Source organism: Melanerpes formicivorus, unplaced genomic scaffold (genome assembly GCF_026170545.1).
Source record: "Melanerpes formicivorus ecotype bairdi unplaced genomic scaffold, bMelFor1.0.p_v2 SCAF_13, whole genome shotgun sequence".
NCBI lineage: Eukaryota > Metazoa > Chordata > Aves > Piciformes > Picidae > Melanerpes > Melanerpes formicivorus.
Window position 1 is genome coordinate 15964372 of NW_027142365.1, and position 23223 is coordinate 15987594.

Consider the following 23223-nt stretch of genomic DNA (forward strand, 5'->3'; position numbering starts at 1 on the left):
TCACCATGAGAGTGGTGAAGCCCTGGAATGGGTTGTCCAGGGAGTGGTCGAGGCCCCATCCCTGGAGGTGTTTAAGCCCAGGCTGGATGAGGCTCTGGCCAGCCTGATCTAGTGTGGGGTGTCCCTGCCCATGGCAGGGGGGTTGGAACTAGATGATCCTTGTGGTCCCTTCCAACCCTGAATGATACTATGATAAGTTGCAAGAGTTCACAAGTACATTGAAAAATGTTTCTTTCTTTCACTGAATCACAGAAACATTCAGGTTGGAAAGACCCTCAGGATCACCAGGTCCAATGCAGAACCCTACTCTACAATGTTCCCCCCTAAACCATAGGCCCAAGCACCACATCCAGACCACCTTTAAGCACATCCAGGGTTGGTGACTCAAACACCTCCCTGGGCAGCCTGCTCCAGTGCCTTACCACTCTTTCTATGATTTTTTTTCCTGCTGTCCAGTCTACACTTACCCAGTCACAGCTTGAGGATATTCCCTCTTGTTCTACTACTAATTACCTGGGAAAAGAGACCAGCACCAGCCTCTCCACAATGTCTTTTCAGGTAGATGTAGAGAGCCATGAAGTCTCCCTTCAGCCTCCTCTGTTTCAAACTAAACATCCCCAGCTCCTTCAGTTGCTCTCCTTAAGATTTATCCTCCATGCCCTTTCCCAGCTTCCTTGCCCTCCTCAGCACTGGCTCCAGCACAGAAGATTTAGGCTATCTTCATCCATTAGGAGTATTTGCTTGGTTTTTTCCTTACCATCATTTTTTGGGGATGCACATTTCAGTGTCAGGGAATATTTCTCCTAGCTTAGATTGCTGTAAATGCCTGCAGTTACTGAGCTCAGGTGTGGGACTGATGCCATCCTGTATGCTTTCTCCACCAGGGACTTCTCAAACCTGGAAGTGTTGCCTTCAGAGGGAACTAGTTTCAATCATAAGAGCTCAACCACCGGGGCTGTTGGTCTGAATAGAACCGCTGCACAGAGCACAGCAAAAGCCAATTTGATTTCCCTTGGGAGGGATCTAGGAAAGATTTATAAAACACTGCAAGCAAGCTGCATTTCTCAGAATGTCCTAGGAGAGAGGGCAAGAACCCCAAACCTGGAAGACGCTCCAGGCCTGCTGGAGGCAATCCTGTTGCTTTGAAGAAGCTAATGTGAAAGTCACCTCCTGAGCATGGTGAGGATGTCAGTCATGCTGCGCACACGCTTCAGCAAGCTGTCCAGCTTGTGTGGCTCTTCCTTCAGGAACCTCACAGCTTCCACCTCAATCCTCAGTATTGCACGCATCTTGTTCTGCAGCGTGGGGAACTCTCCTGCAAAGACAGCAGCTGTGAAGCTCCGTGCTAAAGGGTGGATGTGAACGTTAGAGAGTCGAGTGTCTACCTCTCTCCAGGGCTGGTGCAACAAACCCCTTAATCCCAACTTTGAATCACAGAATCACAGAATTTCAGGGGCTGGAAGGGACCTCGAAAGCTCATCCAGTCCAACCCCCCTGCCAGAGCAGGAGCTCCTACACCACATTACACAGGAACACATCCAGGCGAGTTTTGAACAGCTCCAGAGAGGGAGACTCCACAACCCCCCTGGGCAGCCTGTTCCAGGCCTCTGCCACCATCTCAGGGGGAAAATTTTTCCTCATATTCACATGAAACTTCCTATGCCTCAAGTTCCACCACTGCCCCTTGGGCTGTCATTGGGTACCACCTAGCAGAGCCTGGCTCCATCCTCTTGGGACTCACCCTTTACATCTTTATAAACATGAATGAGGTCACCTCTCAAGTCTCCTCTGCTCTAAGCTAAAAGAGCTCTCAGCTCCCTCAGTCTCTCCTCATACAGAAGAAACTCCCCTAATCATCCTCATGCCTCTGCACTGGACTCTCTCAAGCAGCTCATTGTCATTCTTGAACCTAGGGGCCCAGAACTGGACACAATATTCCAGATGTGGCCTCACCAGTGCAGAGTAGTGGAGGAATCCTTCTGGAAGTGAAAGTTAACGTCCCAGATCAAAGGCAAAAGTGTTCTCAGCCACTGTGGCTAAAAGAAAAGGACCAAAAGTGGAAAGGAGCAGCACACACCTTTCAGGGTGGCAACAGACTCTCCCACTTGACGCAGAAGAAAGGCTCCATCTTCAACATCTTTCAGGGTAACTGTCTTGCTGGAAGCACTGGAGTCCCTCTTCAGGTCTTCAACAAATGCCTCCAGCTCACTGGCAAAACAAAAGAAAGAGAAGATAAAATGTAAGCAGGACCTTCAACTTACAACCAGATGTATGGAAGCGAATGGACTAAACCTAAGCAGAAACCATAACTGTGGCATCTTTATGCCTGACACCACAGGCTGGAGAAACAGCAAGGTACCATGAAAGGAGGTGAGGGTGCTGGACACTCACAGTGTAGGCACAGGCTTGTAACTAGCCCACGACACTGATCTGTGTGCCAGGCTAGAGAAGAGCATATTGACCTCAGAGCACCTGAGCTGCAAAGGCAGATGGAGTGGTAAAACACATCTAGCAGCCAGCCCTCTGAGGATGCAAGCCCCACTGTACCACTACATCCAGTACTGGTTTGTACCTTGCAATTTCTTGTTGCTGATAACCTGCAAAGGGATGCCCAACAGTGAAGTAACAACCCAAAAACTGGCACTGCTAGCCCCCTGATGAAACCTTGCTGATCTGCCAGGACTTGCTAGACAGGATATAGGGTCCTGTTTCCACAAATAGCCAGACAGAAACAATAAGTATGCAGCCTGCAGCTCTCACTCAGCATTTGGAGCCATAAATGAATCACCTCAGGTGTTTCTTTTCCAAATGATGCCATCCTGTTCTTCCTCTGGCTCCTTGTGGTGCTTACTCATCACCTTTCCCAGTATTTTTCCCATCTCTCCCATAAACCACACACATTTTCACGATCCTTCAGGCTTGTAAACTTCATTTTCGTTTGGGGGGCAGCCATTATTTTTTCCATTTAAAGTTCAGCCCATATTTCTTTTAGCTGGAGTTTCTACACGGAAGCTTAAAAGTTTCTCAACCCCCTCGGCCCCTCCCCACATCCACAACTCTACAAACACCCATGTGAATAACTTCAAAGGGTCACCACTTGAATATTTATTCTAAGAGAAACCCACCTCTCTTAAAACACCAAATTTACTAAGAGGAATGTCTGAGAAGCAGTTTAATTGCACTGCAAAGCAAATCTGCTACTCCTTGCAACCTCATTTTGGGCCTCATTTCTTGCATCTGCTCAGGTTTTGCAATTGCTGTGAGGTAGAAGCAAGGTAGAAGCTGGTTGACTGAAAAAAGGGAGACCTCATTGCTCTCTACAACTACCTGGAAGGAGATTGGAGTGAAGTGGGGATTGGTCTCTTCTCCCTAGTATCAAGTGGTAGAATGAGAGGAAATGGCCTGAAATTGTGCCAGGGTGGGGATGGGGGTGGTGGGGGCTTAGGTTGGACATTAGGAAAAAAGTCTTTCCTGATAGAGTGTTCAGGCATTGGGACAGGCTGCCCAGGGAGGTGGTGGAGTCAGTGTCCCTGAAGGCATTCAAAACCCACATAGAGATGGCACTTTGGGACATGGTTTAATGGCTGTGGGGTCTTTTCCAAATGAAGCAGTTCTATGATTCTATGAACTGCAAGTCTTGCTTTTCCACATTCATACAGGCACTGGAATAGGATTCCCAGGGAGGTGGTGGAGTCACCACCCCTGGAGGGGTTAGGAAAAAAGTGTGGACAAGGCACTTCAGGTTAGGCCAGCAGTAGGACTCTGTCTTTGAAGGCTTTTCCAACTGAAACAATTCTATGATTCTGCATTTTCCTTGTACCAGCACAGCCACTGCTGCAAGAGAAATCCAGCAGGGAAAAAAAAAACCCAGCAGAAAATTATTTCTTTTCAGCCAGGTCACTTCCTAGATCCATCTCAGTGAACAGGTGACATGCAGAGGAAAAGAAAGGAGTAGGTGGCCAGTAATGGGATAAACAGGATAGAATCCCTTGCAGCACCACTCCACATTTAGGTGAGTGTAAAGTGGAAGCACAGTCACACAGAACAATAAATGGCAGTAGAACAGTCCTGATACACAGAGAAACAGAAAGAGTATCATCAGGACCTGAACATCAAGTGCACACAGCCAAAGAGCTCAGCTCAATCCAAAGCCCAAGACTTTTAGAAGCTATAAAACAACTTTGAATGAGGCATCATAAGCTGCTTCTGAACAGGTCACAAGCAAACCGAGGTAAATGATCCTGTTCCCATTTTAAGTCCACTTCTCTGTGCCTTGAGAACTGGGGGAGCCCCAGTTTCCAGCAGCAGAAGAACCCTTGCTGGCAACTCTGCAGTGCACCACACGATGGCAGCAAGGGAACGCTTCTCAGGGTGCTCGCTCTTCAGGGGCAGAGGCTGCGCTGCTGCAGTTACCTGCTCGGCTTTGCCCCCCTCTGCTGCAGCTACCTGCTCGGCTTTGCCTGACTTTGCAAGAGAGGCCACAGACACAGCCTGGGGGGAGAGCTGGAAAAACAATTCAGCTACAGTGCAAAGGCTCCTGCCCTCCAGGCGCTCTACAATCATGCATCCTCCCTACTCCGATACTGGCACTCAGGCCAGGCAGTGCTGCTTTGGGAATCATGGGGTGTTCCCTCTCCCTTTTGGGGATCAGCCCTGGAAAAGCAGCTTCCCAGATATTTTGTATCCACCAGGCAACACCTCCCCCCCAAACCCTATGGGCAGAAGCTTGAATTTGTTCACGTGTGGGGAAAAAAGAGACAGGAACAAAGAGAGGACACTGTTAGGGTAGGTTTATGACTGTCGGAAACGTAGGGATGAAGGACAGGCTTCCACGTAGCTGACAATAGCTTTCTTCCCCCTTTGTTCTTTGAGCAGAAATGAAATGAAAGGGCCATTACAAAGCCCTTTGATTCCATGCAGTGATACTATCAAACCAGACAACTGACCCTGAAATTACTCAGGGGATACCACATCACACTGCCCTATGTTGCTAACTACAAGGGAAAAGAAATTCCAGCCCTCAGGAGCCAAAGCCTGAAGCAGATCCAGCAACTGAAACATTTCTTTCCTGCAACTGTGGACATCATTTGGCTTTATAGCTTGGACTGAGCAAACCCAATTAACAAGTCACTCCCTCCCATTACTGAGGTTTCAGAAGGCTCATACAAGAGAAATGATTTTTCTGCATCTACACTTCACACAGGGCAGCCAAGGCAAACTCTTAGCTTAAGCTGAGATCTTTCTTCAGGCAAAAAGCATCAGAAGCTCCATCTCAGATTGCAGTGTCAGTAGAACAGGTTACAAGGCAAAATGACACAATGAACAGTTACAAATCACTCAGGCCAGCTGCTATTTGCCCTGGAGTTCAATGGCAACTTGAGCGTGAAACAGCTGAACTGTTAATGCTAAGCATCTAACTTCTTGATTAAAACTGCTTTGGCACCAGAGTGGTGGAAAGTGTCAGAGATGATGCAAATAATTCTTTAAAAGGGGGCCAGAGTTATCCAGGGAGCTGCACTCTGGTGAGACTGACTCTCAGACTGATCATAGAATTGCTTTGGTTGGAGAAGACCTCTGACAGGCTGCAGAGGTGGGCACAAGCCAACCTCATGAAGTTCAATAAGAGCAAGTGCAGGGTCCTGCATCTGGGTCAAGGCAATCCCAGGCACAAATCCAGGCTGGGCAGGGACTGGCTGGAAAGCAGCCCTGAGGAGAGAGACTTGGGGGTGCTGGTGGAGGAGAAGCTCAACATGAGCTCTCAGTGTGCACTTGCAGCCCAGAAAACCAATCAGATCCTGGGCTGCATCAGGAGAAGTGTGGCCAGCAGGTCGAGGGAGGTGATCCTCCCCCTCTGCTCAGCTCTGGTGAGACCCCACCTGGAGTACTGTGTCCAGTTCTGGAGCCCCTATTCCAAGAGGGATCTGGAGGTGCTGGAAGGTGTCCAGAGAAGGGCCACAAGGATGATCAGAGGGCTGGAGCACCTCTCCTATGAGGACAGACTGAAGGAGTTGGGGCTGTTCAGCCTGGAGAAGAGAAGGCTCCGAGGTGACCTCATTGTGGCCTTCCAGTATCTGAAGGGGGCCTACAGGAAGGCTGGGGAGGGACTGCTCAGGATCTCAGGTAGTGATAGGACTAGGGGGAATGGAATGAAGCTGGAGGTGGGGAGATTCAGGCTGGAGGTGAGGAGGAAGTTCTTCACCATGAGAGTGGTGAAGCCCTGCAATGGGTTGTCCAGGGAGGTGGTCGAGGCCCCGTCCCTGGAGGTGTTTAAGAGCAGGCTGGATGAGGCTCTGGCCAGCCTGATCTAGTGTGGGGTGTCCCTGCCCATGGCAGGGGGGTTGGAACTAGATGATCCTTGTGGTCCCTGCCAACCCTGAATGATACTATGATACTATGACATCAAGACCAACCATCAGTTTAAAACCACCATGGCATTAAACCACGTCCTGAAGTCCCACATCTATGCATTTTTTAACACCTCCAGGATCTGTAACTCCACCACCTCCCTGGGCAGCCTGTTCCAATGCCTGACCACTCTTGCAGCAAAGAAATTTTTCCTAATCTCCAACATAAACCTCCCCTGGCACAATTTCAGGCCATTTCCTCACATTCTATCATCTGATACCTCACCTCAATCTCCTTTCAGGGAGTTGTAGACAGCAGTGAGGTCTCCCCTCAGTCTCTTCTCCAGACTATAAACAACCCCAATTCCCTCAGCTGCTCCTTACCAGACCTTTTCTCCAGACCCTTCATGAACTTTGTTGCCCTTCTCTGGACATTCTCCATCACCTCAATGTCCTTCTTGGAGTGAGTGCCCCCAAACTGAACCCAGGATTCAAGGTGTGACCTCACCAGTGCTGAGTACAGGGGGACAATCACTTCCCTGGTCCTGATGTAATTGATAGATAGCAAAACAAAGACTAAATAATCAGTGGACCAATGCATAAGTTAGGGAGGAATAGCTGTGATTTGTGAGAAGAGAAGGTAAGTCTCACAAATCCACAAGGAAACAATTAAAGCATGGAGACAATCTACAGCCCAAAAGGCTTTCAACAAGGTATTTGAGTAAAAGCTTTCAAGCAAGCAATGTTGCCATGGAATAAAAGAGGAAATTCTCTCATGGATAAAGTGCTTGAAGTGAAGTGAAGGGATCAACAAAGAGCTAACTCAGTGAGTGTGGTTTGCTGGTGGGTTCCACAGGGATCAGTGCTAAGGCTGGTGCTTTTCAACATATTATCAATTCTTTAGGAAAGAGGATGAATGATAGAGTAAATAAAGAAACAAAGTCTCAAAATGTTATTAAATTATTCAGGGGAATGGAAATGGAAGGTGCATATGGACCACCTGGTACTAACTGACCAGGCAAACCCCAAAGATTAAATTAGCTCCTAATATATGTAAAGTAATGCTTATTAGAAAAGGAGAAACAAACCCACCCCCACATAAACCAAACAGCCTCTCAGCCCCCTGAGTTTTTATACACAGTAATGAACTTTGAACTGATCATCATCTGTTGTGAGTGAGGTGTTGGACTTGGAAGGGAAAGTTTACATAGAACATGAAGGGATGCCATCACCATGCCATGGCATGAAGTCATGATGTGCCCACATCCAATACAGCTGCTGCAGGGCTCTCCCCTCTCCACATCCCCATCTCACAGATAGAAATAGAATGGAATTAGAAAGGGCATAGAGAAAGGCAAAAGGAGGATGAAATGTAGAGAACGTCTACTACAAGAGGATCCCAAGCAGATCATAGAATCAATAAGGTTAGAAAAGACCTCAAAGATCATCAAGTCCAACCTGTCACCCAAGACCTCATGACTACCAGACCATGGCACCAAGTGCCACATCCAATCCCCTCTTGAACAGCTCCAGGGAAGGTGACTCCACCACCTCCCTGGGCAGCACATTCCAATGGCTAACAACTCTCTCTGGGAAGAACTTTCTCCTCACCTCGAGTCTGAACTTCCCCTGGTGCAGCTTGAGACTGTGTCCTCTTGTTCTGGTGCTGGGTGTCTGGGAGAAGAGACCAACCCCTACCTGGCTACAACCTCCCTTCAGGTAGTTGTAGAGAGCAATAACGTCTCCTCTGAGCCTCCTCTTCTCCAGGCTAAACAACCCCAGCTCCCTCAGCCTCTCCTCACAGGGCTGTGCTCAAGGCCTCTCCCCAGCTTTGTTGCCCTTCTCTGGACACGTTCAAGAGTCTCAATGTCCTTCTTAAATTGAGGAGCACAGAACTGGACACAGGACTCAAGGTGTGGACCAGTGCTGAGTACAGGGGCACAATGACTTCCCTGCTCCTGCTGGCCACACTATTCTTGATGCAGGCCAGGACGCTATTGGCCTTCTTGTCCATCTGGGCACACTGCTGGCTCATGTTCAGCCAGCACAGAGTGCTGCTGTCCAAGCCACGGGCTTTCAGGCTGGAAAAGGGAGTATCAAGGGAGTAGAAAAGTATATCTAGCATCCTGATCAGCATGGCAAGGGTGCATATGCTTCTGTGCATGATTTTAGAGTTTGGGATTGACTGACAGATGAAAGATTCAAAACCAAACAAAAAGAAGTTCTTTCTATCCTCCCCAAAAGCATTCCTCTGTAGAATTCATTGTGCCTAGAAGCTGTACACAAAATTTACATGCATTTAAAAAAATGCCTACGTTTATGAGATGTAAATAATCCTTTTGCATATGAAGATATCTTCTCTGACTTGGAAAATCCCTGAGCTACAAGTCATCAAAAGCAGGGAGATGAGCTCTGAGCATTTTGCCACATTCTCCTTTCCCAAGTATCTGCTGCTAGTGGCTCTCCAAGACTGCTCAGTGGAGCTTTTTTTTTCTCCACAAGAGTGCCTGTGTTCAGTAAGAAGCCTGGCACAACTTATATTCTTGTTAGTAACTTGCCAAGGACCATATCCAATGACTTCTCAGGATCTCAGAGAGTGATAGGACTAGGGGGAATGGAATGAAGCTGGAGGTGGGGAGATTCAGGCTAGAGGTGAGGAGGAGGTTCCTCACCATGAGAGTGGTGAAGCCCTGGAATGGGTTGTCCAGGGAGGTGGTCGAGGCCCTGTCCCTGGAGGTGTTTAAGCCCAGGCTGGATGAGGCTGTGGCCAGCCTGATCTAGTGTGGGGTGTCCCTGCCCATGGCAGGGGGGTTGGAACTAGATGATCCTTGTGGTCCCTTCCAACCCTGATGAGATTGGATATAGCTGTAACTTAAACACAGTGCTTATAAATCCCCTTCTATTTAGGTGCCCACACCAATCTACAACATGTAGTAGTCATACCTGTAACATGCTCCTCACAGCATAAACACTTCATTAGTCAGTGTTTCATATCACCCTAATTTGTCCTTGGCCTGCTAAATTTCAACTTTCTACAGTCCCCAAAGAGTCATATATGACATCTCTAATGTTGAATCAGAAGACTAGATAAAAACAACCCTTGCCCAGTTAATTCTGAGTGTATTTCACTGTTACAAGTGTGCATAAATGCTACCCTTAACAGTGTTCCTTAGATTTCATTAGCTACCTTTGAACTGTCATCCTGCCACAGCTGTGACACACATGGGCACACTTCTGTAGGCACCATCATGAGTAGCTGCTAAACAGAGAGCATGCTCTGAAATGTACACAGAGTCATAGAATTGTTAGGGTTGGAAGGGACCTCAAGGACCATTTAGTTCCAACCCCCCTGCCATGGGCAGGGACACCTCACACTACAGCAGGTTGCTCGCAGCCACATCCAGCCTGGTCTTAAAAACCTCCAGGGATGATTATTCTACCACCTCCCTGGGCAACCTCTGCCAGTGTCTCACCACCCTTATGGGGCAGAACTTCTTCCTAACATCCAACCTGAATCTACCCACTTCTGGTTCTTTTCCATTCCCCCCAGTCCTATCACTCCCTGACACCCTAAAAAGTCCCTCCCCAGCTTTCTTGTAGCCCCCTTCAGATACTGGAAGGCCACAAGAAGGTCTCCTCAGAGCCTTCTCTTCTCCAGACTGAATAGCCCCGACTCCCTCACATCTCTGACATCTCAGCTGTTTACTACATCATACTGCCAACATTTTATTTTTATGTCCTGGGAAATGAAGAAATTAATTTCAGAATGGCAGAAAGGAGAGCTGCTGAAGCTGGGATTTGCCATTTCAGAGCAGTAAATATGCTTTTGTAAGTAGTGCAGAAATCCTTAAGCTCCCTTGCCTTGCAGGAAGCCAGTTCTGCTGATCTATGACTAAAGAAAGGTCAAGAGGACAACAGTTGAAATGCTAAGAAATGGTAATTTTTCTGCCCTGTTGCATCTGTTTATACATCTGCACTGGGATCAGCTTAACTGGAGGTGCCCACATAGATTGTGAACCTTCTGAATACTGCCAAGTGATCCTTGATGTGTAATTTTGTGATGCATGCTCTTCACTGTAAATAGTCATCAGCTGTTGAACTTAAAGCAGTGCTGTGCTGCTGCTTTTGGGCTCTGATCCTGCACACAGCCAAATGCACAGCAAAGAAATCTCACTGAATCTAACTGAAGAAAAAGAATGGTGATTTAATATTTGTTTCTAGCATGAGGCTCCACAGGGCTCTGGGCAGCCTGATCTAGTTGAGGATGCCCCTGCTTACTGCACAGGGGGTTGGACTGGATGACCTTCAGAGGTCCCTTCCAACCAAGACTGTTCTATGATTCTATGCTTCTGAAAGGCTTGAACTAACGTTTACAACCTATGAATGATCCAAGTGCCACATTTCCCTGTAACATTAACAAATGAGGTAGCACAGAAGCAGCAGAAATTCTGTGGAAAAAAAGAGAAGAAAAAATGCTAGACTCCAAACCTTGATGAAGCAGAACCACACTGCAGTCAGAGCTGTATGCTAAATGAACAGCTGTCAGGATGAATGCATTTTGCCATTTGACCTCCCTCAGTCCTCATTTTATGAGGCAATGCAATAAACAGCCAAAACACACAAATTGCTCTCTCCACAGAAGAAAAACAAGCTAGAAACCAGGCAATGAGGTACAGGGGAATAAAGTGATGAACAGGAGAGTAATTACTTAAGACTACAACACAAAAGTTAGTTAAGACTGAAACCCAGCTGAGAGGGTGATACACCCCAGCATGGACTGCTGCTGCACATTCAACCTCTCTTCATACAAGACATACACTCCCTTAGCAACTCTCCACTTTGTCTTCACAGGGGCACCATTTTTACTACAAATCTTATTCATCTGACAACACACTGATCAACAGGAAAGATTTAGTCTCCTTAGCTGTCAATAACTGTAATCCTACAGCTCTTCCATCATCATTTCCAATGACAAGCTGACTAGAAGGTTTCTCTCTGTTATGGAGCTATTCTTCAGGCGTGAGCTAAATGCAGTAATGAGGAAGAATTAGTTATACAGCATCTTACAAATGGGAGTGCTAGAACAAGTTAAATTGTTTATTGATTTCAGCTTCATCTTGACTCCTGCTGACTCTGAACAGGGACTAAAACAAACAACTTGATCCCACCAGTCTTGATAGGCCAAGGTTTTGAGGGGGAAAAAAAAAAAGTCTTCCAAAGAGCCTTACACAGCAACAACCACCACCACAACAAGAAAGTATTTTTACCTGCAGTTATGTGTATGGAAATCCCAGTGAGTCAGTTTTAGACAGAGACTGACATTGCTGACTGCAATTAAACTTCAGTCCTCTATTTATGAGCCTCCTCTACCCCTCCCATATAATAACCAAAACACTCACTGTTGAAAGCTGATTTTTGTTCTTAAAGCCAGACTCATTACAGGAAATCCCTCCCTCCTCCCCTCAAGCACAATGCATAAAGCTGAAGGGAAGAGCTAGAGTAGGGGGAGGCTTTCAGAAGATGGAGGTGGTCATGGTCCTTACTGTCATCTGCCCCCTTATACAGGGGGAACTCCTGAGGAGGTTGAAACTCTTTGTGCTGCCAGTCAAGGCCAGTGATTTGTACAACACAGACACAGTCTTGCAGCCAAGAGGAGCCCAAGGAAACACAGCTAGAACAGCACACACAAAGTGCAGTTTCACTGAAGACAGTGGTGAAAGCCAGGCAAAAGCAACAGATTCTAAGAGGGTTCTGAACCCACCACAACTTCTTTACGATCCTTTCCTCCTCGTTGAGGTATTTCTGCCTCTCCTGTTCCACCAGGTTGCGCTGTCGCTGCACAGGATCTTCCAGCCTCTTCACGGTTTCCATCATCTTGCCATTGATTTCCAGCTCTGCTTTCTTCACCATCGCCCTCAGCACCTCCTGGTTCTGCAGCTGTTGCACAAAAGAAATCAACTTCAATTTTTCCTGCTTGACACACATCCCTGGCAACCGAATACATTGCAGAGCTCAGTAGAAGCTTGGGATAAACACAGACCTACAGTGGGAAGGAGTTTTTACCTTTCTTATTCCCTCTTTACCTTTACCTATAAACATTATTCCATGAGGAAGAGGCAAGGGTGAGAAAAGTATAACTCTGATCAACTTCTAATTTCCAGTTGCAGGGTGCTGAACAAAAGGCATTGGGATCAGTAGACCACCTTCAGTGCATAACTTCTGCAAGGATTGTGGCCCCACTCTTTACGCTCAGCCTCATGAGAAAGCCAGAAGCTTGACTTCCCCTTTGCACATCCCTCCTAAGCTCGTGCATTGCACTGCCCACTCGTGCCTGCTGGATAATCCCAAAGATAAATGCCAAGTCTGGAATGCACTCCTGTTCTCAGGATGGAATTCTTCAGCCTCTCAAGTGGCAGAGAAAGGGTTGTGCCACCCAGTGTAAGTTGCTACAGACCACAGCTCATCTGCAATGTGCAAGGCCTTCTTTGGCCAAAAAAAAAACCCCCACCTAAACAACACAAAGCCCTTTATAATATGGCCCTTTTCTGAGAATTGCCAAAGTCACACCTTCCTTCTGGTCTCAGACTTATGTTAAGTGTCTAAAATGTTTCCTTTCTGGCTGATACCAAGTTTGCAGAACACAACCCAGCTAAGAAAGCAAACTGATCTGTAGTCGTCTGTGGGCAGCCTTAGAGCAGGTAAGGCTTACACTTACCCAGGGACATTGTTTAGTGGGCATGGTGGTGTTGGGTTGACAGTTACACTTGATGATCCTAGAGGTCTTTTCCAACCTTGGTGATTCCATGATTCTGTTCTACACAAACCAAACCTGTTCAAGCCTCCCACACAAACCACAATATTCAAAGTAAGAAGCAGGACTCCATCTAGTCTCAGCTTTGGGATATGAGGAACAGCTGAGGGAACTGGGATTGTTTACTCTGGACAACAGGAGGTGAAGGGAGACCTCATTGCTCTCTACAGCTCTCTGAAAGAAGGTTGTGGTGAGGTAGGGGTTGGTCTAGGATCAGGTGACAGAATGAGAGGAAATGGCCTGAAAATGTGCCAGGGGAGCTTTAAGTTGGAAACCAGGAAAGATTTCATTATGGAAAGAGTGGTGAGACATTAGAACAGGCTGCCCAAGGAGGTGGTAGAGTCACTGTCCCTGGCATAGTGGGACATGGTTTATTTGCCACAGTGGTCTTAGGTTGAAGGTTTGACTTGATGATCTCACAAGTCTTTTCCAACCAAACCAGTTCTGTGAGACTGTGATAGAGGCAGCAGGGATACAACTCTGTTAGCCCAGCAGCTGTCTCATACTGTATGACTTTAAAAACCTCCTGGGTTAACTGGGAGACAAAGTTCCAGTTTTAAAACCATCAGCTCTCTGCTAAACATCCAGGCCTAGCAGCCAAACCACATTTAACAGACAAAGGGAGAGCACTGCCTAACAGGAAGCAACACAAAACTGGGTTACCTGTAAGACAGTACAATGCAAGAAGGCTTTGCCAGTTCATTTAAGGCAATTCATGGGAACCAGAGAACAAAAAAATCTTTGCCCAGGTTTCCAATCAGTGCAGAAATTAGAGGAACAAACCCAGCTCTTCCCTCCCAACTCTTAACATCCTTGTGGCTGTCTTCTCCAGCAACACAACTGTGATGAGAGGGAGTGCAATACTTCACTGGAAGTGCATGGGGAAGAGGGGGGGCCTGAGCGGTGACAAAGCGGGAGGCATTAACTCAACACTCAGCTGAAAAGAAGTGCTAGTAGTTGGGGGGGTGGAGGGAGGGGGGAATGAAGCTGGGAAACATTTGAAACAGCCCAGATTTCCAAACACTGTCAGCTGCTTTATACTAGACTGGATTCTTTTGAAGACAGTGCATGTGTGGATTTTTCCCCACTATGGGATTCATGTTTGGATTTGATAAATTACAACCTCTCCCAGCGAGGCCCTCACAGCTATCTGAGCCACACATCTCTTGCACTGTGCTCTATTTTTCAAGGAGGAAAACACAAACGACTGAATAACTGAGTGAATGAGCGTGTAACACTTCAGTCAAACACTTTACTCACAGCTCATTAAAAAGGGGGGAAATTTGACACGGGGAAGTGACTTGGGATATGTGAAATAACTGATCCCAGGTCAGTGAGAAGGACAGCAACAGCCAGGTGTCCAGAATTTAAGTTGTCTGTGTTCCTCAGCTGCTAACAGTGACTCCCAGTAACACCAAAATTAGGTATATGCAGGTAAATACCTAGAGGGCAGGTGTCAGGAGGATGGGAGCAAGGCTTTTTTGCAGTGGTGCCCAGTGACAGGACAAGGAGTAACAGGCACAAACTGGAACATAAAAAGATCTGTGTAAACACAAGGAGGAACAGGCTCTGCTCAGTTACACCCTGTGACAGGACAAAGGGCAATGGATAGAAACTACAGCACAGGAGGTTCCACCTCAAACATGAGGAGGAACTTCTTTACTGTAAGGGTCACAGAGCACTGGAGCAGGCTGCTCCACAACCAGAGAGGTTGTGGAGTCTCCTTCTCTGGAGACTTTCAAGACCCATCTGGATGTGTTCCTGTGCGACCTGCACTAGGTTCTATGGTTATATGATCCTGCTCTGGCAGGGGAGTTGGACTGAAGGAGTCACCATCCCTGGAGATGCTCAAGAGGGGATTGGTTGTGGCACTTGGTGCCATGGTTCAGTAGTCATGAGGTCTTGGGTGATAGGTTGGACTTGATGATCTTTGATGTCTTTTCCACCCTTATTGATTCTATGATTCTATGAATAATGCCCAGAGGTCCCTTCCAACCCCTAACACCCTGTGATTTAAGGGTGATGGATCATTGGAACAGGCTGCCCAGGGAGGTGGTAGAGTCACCATCCCTGAAGGTGTTAAAAATTTGAGTAGATATGGCACTTCAGGATGTGGACTAGTGGTCATGGGGGTAGAAGGTGGGACTTGATGATCTCTGAGGTCTTCCCAACCTTAATGATTCTACGATTCTACATAGATTAAGTGTAGTCTCACCAGTTCCATCAAGGAGCTCAAAACATATTTGCATTTCTAATTCAGAGAGACACTGTGGGACTGGGTATCATATACCATTTCTGACAGCATGATTATTCCATTTTCTGTTCTTTCTGCAGTGCTCATTTCCCTGCACTCAATACCTAAAGAAAATGCAAATATGCACACACTTTCCTAACACTCAACTTCAATCATATCTAACTACTTTCCTCTTAAAATGTGTGCAATTAAAGGAAGGAATAGACAAAACAAGTCCAAGGTATGTACAAGACAATCATGCATAATCTCAGTGTGAGCAGCCAGCACTGTGCATTTGCAGCCCAGCAGGCAACTGTACTCTGAGCTGCATCAGAGAAAGTGTGACCAGCAGGGTGAGGGAGGTGATTCTGCCCCTCTGATCTCATGAGACCCCACCTGGAGTACTGTGTCCAGTTCTGGGGAACTCAGCACAAGAAGGACATCAAGTGTCAGAGCAGGTCCAAAGCAGGGCACAAAGATGGAGCACCTGCCCTGTGAGGACTGGCTGGGAGAGTCGGGGCTGTTCAGCCTGGAGAAAAAAAGGCATTGGGGAGACCTTAGAGCAGCTTTTCAGTACCTGAAGGAGGCTACAAGAGAGCTGGGAAGGGACTTTTTACAATGGCTAGCAGTGATAGGATGAGGGGCAATGAATTGGAGCTGGAGACCAGAGATTAGTAAGAAATTCTTCATGGCGAGGGTGGTGAAACACTGGAACAGGCTGCCCAGGGACAGTGCAGATGCCCTTCCCTCAAAGTGCTCAAAGCCAGGTTGGATGAGCTCTTGAGCAGCCTGATCTAGTGTGAGGTGTCCCTGCCCATGGCAGGGGGGTTGGAACTGGATGATCTTTAAGGTCCATTCCAACCCAAACCATTCTATGAGTCTGTGATACACCATGAACAAATACTCTATACTCTTTGGTTCAAGCCTGCCACTAGGAGTTCTCATTATCTGGGAGTGCAGAGTGAACAGCCCCACTGAACTCAGGATGGCCTCCAGCCTTCCCAACAAATGCATCCAAGACACATCTGGGTTAGAATCATAGAACTGTTAGGGTTGGAAGGGACCTCAAGGATCATCTAGTTTCACCCCCTGCCCTGTCATGGGCAGGGATACCTCACACTAGATCAGGTTGCTCAAAGCACCATGAGACTTTGAGTTTCTCTGCAAATCAGAGCACTTGAGGAAGATGCTAGTGGAGCAGCAAGTGCAGCTAATCTCTAGCCATGATGCAAACGTCTTCATTTCAGGAATCTCTCATTAAAATCCAACCACAGACTGAAACAGCCTTAAATGTCTGGTTGCATCTAGTTACATACACCTTTAACTGGTGTGTCAAGCAATACATCTGGATGGATGCCTGCTGGACATGCTTTAAAGAGAGGATTTTGCCAGTACAGACAAAGGCTATGTGAGCTCCTTCTCACTGTGTGATTCTTCCATTCCACTGAGCAAATGAGCAAGAACTGAGTGATATCATCAACTGAAAGCTGAACCATATACAACATTAAATAGCACTTTCTGTCCTGTTCCTGTTTCTTAGGTATCCTGCCAACTTTTGAGCCTCTGCAATCACTGTTCTTTTTTTTCCCCAGCTCTTTGGAAGTGTTTCTTTCAGTCTGTCACCATATGAAAAACTCACACAAACAGGAACAAACTGACTGCCAAACCCAGGAGAAAGAGTAAAAGTGAAATGAATATGAAGTACTGTCAAACACACCATGCAAGCAACCTGGAAAACAGAGAACAAAAAACACTTTTCCCATTTACTTGGAGTTACTTTAGCAAAACCACGGTGTCCAGTTTTTCCATTCAAAGGGTGACACTTCAGCTCTTTTCAAACACTACCTCTTTCCACTTGCTGCCCTACAAACTGGGAGCTCTTTTCCAGAATGACCCCACCCATTCCTGAAAGCTATGACAAAAGTCAGTCATGAAGGTGATTTGGATCTCATATACCAAAGTTTCACTTGAGCTACAGGTTCTTCCAGCCAACTGTCACAAATCTGCCTGCTTCCTCCTGACACACTGCACCAAATTTACTCTCACCTCTGAAATGAGGGAAGCTGGCCAGAGTGGATCAGCACACTCAGGATATTAGAATAACCTTTATTAGAATAAACCAAACCAGGTTGGAAGAGACCTTCAAGATCATCGTGTCCAACCCATCAACCAATCCAACCCACCCAAACAGCTAACCCATGGCACCAAGCACCCCATCAAGTCTCCTTCTGAACACCTTCAATGACGGCGACTCCACCACCTCCCTGGGCAGCCCATTCCAATGGGCAATCACTCTCTCTGTGTAGAACTTCTTCCTAACATCCAACCTGAACCTCCCCTGGCACAGCCTGAGACTGTGTCCTCTTGTTCTGGTACTGGGTGCCTGGGAGAAGAGACCATCATCAGCCTGTCTACAACCTCCCTTCAGGTAGTTGTAGAGAGTAATAAGGTCACCCCTAAGTCTCCTCTTCTCCAGGCTAAGCAGCCCCAGCTCCCTCAGCCTCTCCTCATAGGGCTTGTGTTCCAAACCCCTCACCAACTTTGTTGCTCTTCTCTGGACTCGTTCCAGCAAGTCAACCTCCTTCCTAAACTGAGGGGCCCAGAACTGGACACAGTACTCGAGGTGTGGCCTAACCAGTGCAGTGTACAGGGGCAGAATGACCTCCCTGCTCCTGCTGGCCACACTGTTCTTGATGCAGGCCAGGATGCCATTGGCCCTCTTGGCTGCCTGGGCACACTGCAGGCTCATGTTAAGCCTACCATCAACCAGCACCCCCAGGTCCCTCTCTGCCTGGCTGCTCTCCAGCCACTCTGACCCCAGCCTGTAGCACTGCCTGGGGTTGCTGTGGCCAATGTGCAGAACCCGGCACTTGGATGTGTTAAATCTCATGCCGTTGGATTCTGCCCATCTGTCCAGCCTGTCGAGGTCTCTCTGCAGAGCCTCAATATGTCCTTTATTGCTCCTCAAGACTTCCTTGGCAGTGTGATTTGTGCAGCCAGTACAAGTTTCTTCACTCATCTGTGCCACAATGCTCTATCTGACCACAAACAAGGCTACTGGCCCAGGCAGGATTGTGCAGACAAGGTGCAGCTGGGGAAATGTCACCACCTCAGTCAGCAGCCCTTGTGGGAACAAGGCACTTCCTGCCTCCAGCACAGCACTGCAGCCTCTATCCTGCTCTATGAGCCCACATGCTGAGTATAGCTAAGTGTACCAAGTATAACCTCCCAGTATCTGAAAGGGGCCTACAAGAAAGCTGGGGAGGGATTTTTTAGGGTGTCAAGTAGTGTTGGGACTAGGGGGATCCAAGCTAGAGGAGGGGAGATTTAAATTAGACATTAGGAAGAAGTTCTTCACCACAAGGGAGGTGAGACACTGGGAACAGGTTGCCCAGGAAGGTGGCAGAAGCCCCATCCTAGAAAGTTTTTAAGGCCAGGCTGGACGTGGCTCTGGGCAGCCTGATCTAGTGGAAGGTGTCCCTGCCCATGGCAGGGGGGTTGGAACTAGATGATCCTTGAGGTCCCTTCCAGCCCTGACAATTCTGTGATAGCTGGTGGCCAGATCACAGATGTTAGCCAAAAAGCTGCATGTGGCACGGGAAGTTACAGAAGGACAGAGGGACTGCAGTGGGCTGTGGCACAAACATTGCAGAATTCCCACAGAAAGGTGTCTTAGCAACTTTGTTCTCATTAAATGGAATGCTGAAGTCTTCTCAAGACAAATGGAGCTTTCCTGAACAGGAAAACTGATTCTATGATCCTATCCCAGTGAAACCACAGCGAGTACCACTCCTACATTCTAAACTATCCTGGTGGTTACAGCAGTAGCTGCAGCCCTGTGATGCCAAACATCTGATGTAACTTTGCAGGCAAGTAGGACTGGCAGGGCATTGCAGTTTTTTCCTGCTGTCCACTTTGTCTTACAAGAAATTGCATTCCCTCCTTTTACTTCTTCTCAGACAATGCACAGAGCTCTTCAGTTTCCAATTAAGCAAAGGGCTGAAGACCTGCACAGCTGCACATGCTTATTTTCAGTGTCTGAGGAGAGCAGCATATTGACATCTGCAGCATGACTGTAGGTGTCAACAGAGCCTTGGTTAATGCCTCATTGTTCTTATTGCTTCTTGGTGGTGTGCATTACAAAGGCACTGGTAAAACCTGAGTGCAAGCAGGGGCACCAAACCTCTGCACCAGCTTTGGAAGTGCCTTTTTCCCCTCCTTGCTGCTCAAGTTGGCTATTCTTTTGGATTCTATAAATGCAGGACTTAGACTCTGGCTTAATGCACATCTACTGATCCTCAGCTCCATCTGGGTTTCCTGACATCAAAGTTGTTTATTCAGGGACTTAAAAACTGTCTCAGCTGTAAACAGTATGGAGCAGGAACGTGGCTCTTCCAACATGTTTGTACAGCACATAGCATAGCAGGGTTCAAACTGTAACCACAGGCTCGATATTATTGTAATATCAAAATGGATTTCATGCCTAGAGTCACCAAAAAAGGCTGGAAATGATGTTTTTTCTCCTCAATATCTAAGCAGCAAGCAGTAGTTAAACTGAGCTAATTCTCATTCCTCTAAGTCTATGCAAGCTGCCTGGGGCAGCCAGGCACTAGTGGTGTCCCCCAGGGATCAGTGCTGGGCCCCATCCTGTTCAATATCATGATTGATGATCTGGACAAGGGGGTTGAGTCCATCATCAGTAAGTTTGCAGATGACATCAAGCTGGGAGCAGGTGTTGATCTGTTAGAGGGTAGAAGGGCTCTGCAGAGGGACCTGGACAGGCTGGATGGGTGTGTAAAGTCCAAGGTCATGAGATTTAATACATCTAAGTGCTGGGTTCTACACATTGGCCACAACAACTCCATGCAGTTCTACAGGCTGGGGTCAGAGTGGCTGGAGAGCAGCCAGGCAGAAAGGGACCTGGGGGTACTGGTTGATGGTAGGCTGAACGTGAGTGTGCCCAGGTGGCCAAGAAGGCCAATGGCATCCTGGCCTGGATCAGGAACAGTGTGGCCAGAAGGAGCAGGGAAGTCATTGTGCCCCTGTACTCAGCACTGGTTAGGCCACACCTCGAGTACTGTGTCCAGTTCTGGGCTCCTCAGTTTAGGAAAGATGTTGAGATGCTGGAAGGTGTCCAGAGAAGGGCAGCAAAGCTGGGGAGGAGTTTGGAGCACAGCCCTGTGAGGAGAGGCTGAGGAAACTGGAGTTGCTTAGCCTGGAGAAGAGGAGGCTCAGGGGAGACCTTGCTGCTCTCTACAACTACCTGAAGGGAGGTTGTAGCCAGGTGGGGGTTGGTCTCTTCTCCCAGGCAACCAGCACCAGAACAAGAGGACACAGTCTCAAGCTGCACCAGGGGAGGTTTTGGCTGCATGTTAGGAAGAAGTTCTTTGTGGAAAGAGAGACTGGCCATTGAAATGGACTGCCCAGGGAGGTGGTGGAGTCACCATCCCTGGAAGTGTTTAAAAACAGCCTGCATGAGGCACTTGGTGCCATGGTTTAGTTGATTAGATGGTGTTGGGTGATAGGTTGGACTCAATGATCTCAAAGGTCTTTTCCAATTTGTATTCTGTCTTGGGGCTTTGCTAGACCTCTGAGAATCTCTTTATAAAAAAAGGCGGGGGGGGGGGGGGGAGAAGGACAAAGGCATCCCAGGCAGGCATACCTGTAGCTGCTTCATCTGATGCAGCTGCAGCCGCAGGTCCGACACGTTGCGTTTCATACCGTGCAGGCTCAGTTGCATGGATGGGGCTGCAGCAGGGTGATGATGGGTGACAACTGAGTCCACAGTGACCAAAGCATTCTTCCCTCCAGATGTGTTAGCAGCACCTGCAAGAAGCAGCAGCACATGTTGAAGAGAACAGAAAGGATCTGCACTGTGGTTTTGGTCATTCATTCCCACGAGTGCACACTGTATCAAGTTCAATGAAATCAGATGGAACTACTGTTGAGAGCTTTTCTCTGCCTCCTGAGGGCAAATTTTCAGTGCACCAAAGAGCAGAACATTTTTCTGGCTGGAATGAGTGTGAAACCAAAAGTAGTTAAGTTCTTTCCCTGGCCATGTAATCTTTTCAACCAGTGAAGCCTCCAGATCTGCTGAGCATAACACTGCCAACAGGCGATAGAACCTCAAACAGAGCCTTGGCAAAACTCATAGGGAGGAAGCATTGCTAAAAGATGGAAATGACCCCAGACTTTTCTAACCCTGAAAACTAGGCTGCAGGGTTTCTGAAGAATCATGTTTTGGCCTTTACCTATATTTGCAACCCCTAGCTGCACCCACACTCTGCAGGAGATGCCATGCCATAGGCTGCCAGAGACGTGCCCCAATACAAAGCTGCCCTAGCCCAGTGCTGGCCACTGTAATGCTACACCTTACCTAAGTGTGCCCTGGCTAGATCTGCCTCAGTGCTCCAACAAGGGCTCTTTTCATCTGGCTGCTGAGCAAGCTGCTGCTCAGCTTTGCTGTACTCAGGTATGATTCAATGCTCTCTTGACTTTCAAAGAGTCACTTAACAGAAAGGAGCACTCAAGAAATAAACAGTCCTTGTTCCCTGCCATTCTGTACCCACTCCATGCTTCACTCTAATATATGCTAATACTTACCTGTCTACATGTACACTGCAGTTTTTCCAACAGTCAAGCATCTATTTCTCTCCCACATGCACTAATTTCCCCTCCCTGCTCCCTCCCTCCCCACCCCCCTTTTTTCTTATTTAAGACAGAAACCACCAGAGAGCCTGAAAAATGTGAACAAGCCTCCAAGAGTTCTGATCCCCAGCCACAAATCTGGACTATTTTTGAAAGCACATCTACCTTTCTGCTATTCTTTGCCTCAAGCAAAATCCCCCAAACCTCAGCCTCTGACCCTGTGATGATGCAGCCAAGGCATGAATCAGTCCCCACCAGTCTCTCCCCCGTGCTGGCCCCCAGTCAATTCACATATTTTCTCAGGAAGGGGTGCCTGCGTTCCTTTTACAGTAGGTGGACTGTGATCTGCTTCTGCAAACAATAAATGTCTCTGACTCCCTATGCAGCAGCTCTTCTCCTCTTCTGCTGCCTCAGCCACCTCTTTTCACCCTGAGGTGCTCATGGTGTCCCTGCTGCAGGACATGGAGTACTGTGTCCAGTTCTGGAGCCCCTATTACAAGAGGGATGTGGAGGTGCTGGAACGTGTCCAGAGAAGGGCCACGAGGATGATCAGAGGGCTGGAGCACCTCTCCTATGAGGACAGACTGAAGGAGTTGGGGCTCTTCACTCTGCAGAAGAGAAGGCTCCCAGGTGACCTAATTGTGGCCTTCCAGTATCTGAAGGGGGCCTACAGGAAGGCTGGGGAAGGACTTCTCAGGATCTCAGGTAGTGATAGGACTAGGAGGAATGGAATGAAGCTGGAGGTGGGGAGATTCAGGCTAGATGTGAGGAGGAGGTTCTTCCCCATGAGAGTGGTGAAACCCTGGAAGGTGTTGTCCAGGGAGGTGGTCGAGGCCCCGTCCCTGGGGGTGTTTAAGAGCAGGCTGGATGAGGCTCTGGGCAGCCTGATCTAGTGTGGGGTGTCCCTGCCCATGGCAGGTGTGTTGGAACTAGATGATCCTTGTGGTCCCTTCCAACCCTGAATGAAACTATGAACTATGAAACTATGCTGAGCCTGTGAAGGATGATGCTGGACTCCCAAGGGTGCGGAACACAACCACAGACACTGAGTGAGCACGGGAGTGGAGAAATGACCAGCAGCTGATTTCTCAGAGACACTTATTTTCATCACAAAGGAATAAGTGGGCAGCTCAAAGAGGCATTGCTTCATCCAGGGAGTGTAGCTTGCTTTTGGAGACCATCCCAGG

The 23223-nt window shown here is 47.8% G+C and overlaps 1 protein-coding gene across 18 annotated transcripts in view; it reads right to left on the bottom strand.

Annotated features, from left to right (window-relative positions):
- Positions 1-23223, bottom strand: part of KIAA1217 (KIAA1217 ortholog) — a 484815-nt gene that overhangs the window by 18960 nt on the left and 442632 nt on the right. For all 18 annotated transcript variants that reach the window (XR_010988310.1, XM_068146315.1, XM_068146326.1 and 15 more), the window contains 4 exons: positions 21051-21214; positions 12106-12281; positions 2078-2208; positions 1168-1315 (listed from right to left, as the gene is read on the bottom strand). Coding sequence is in view for 17 of the 18 variants with exons in the window: in XM_068146315.1 (XP_068002416.1) it covers positions 1168-1315; positions 2078-2208; positions 12106-12281; positions 21051-21214 (619 nt within the window). In the remaining variant the exon portion in view is untranslated. The remainder of the gene's footprint in view (positions 1-1167; positions 1316-2077; positions 2209-12105; positions 12282-21050; positions 21215-23223) is intronic.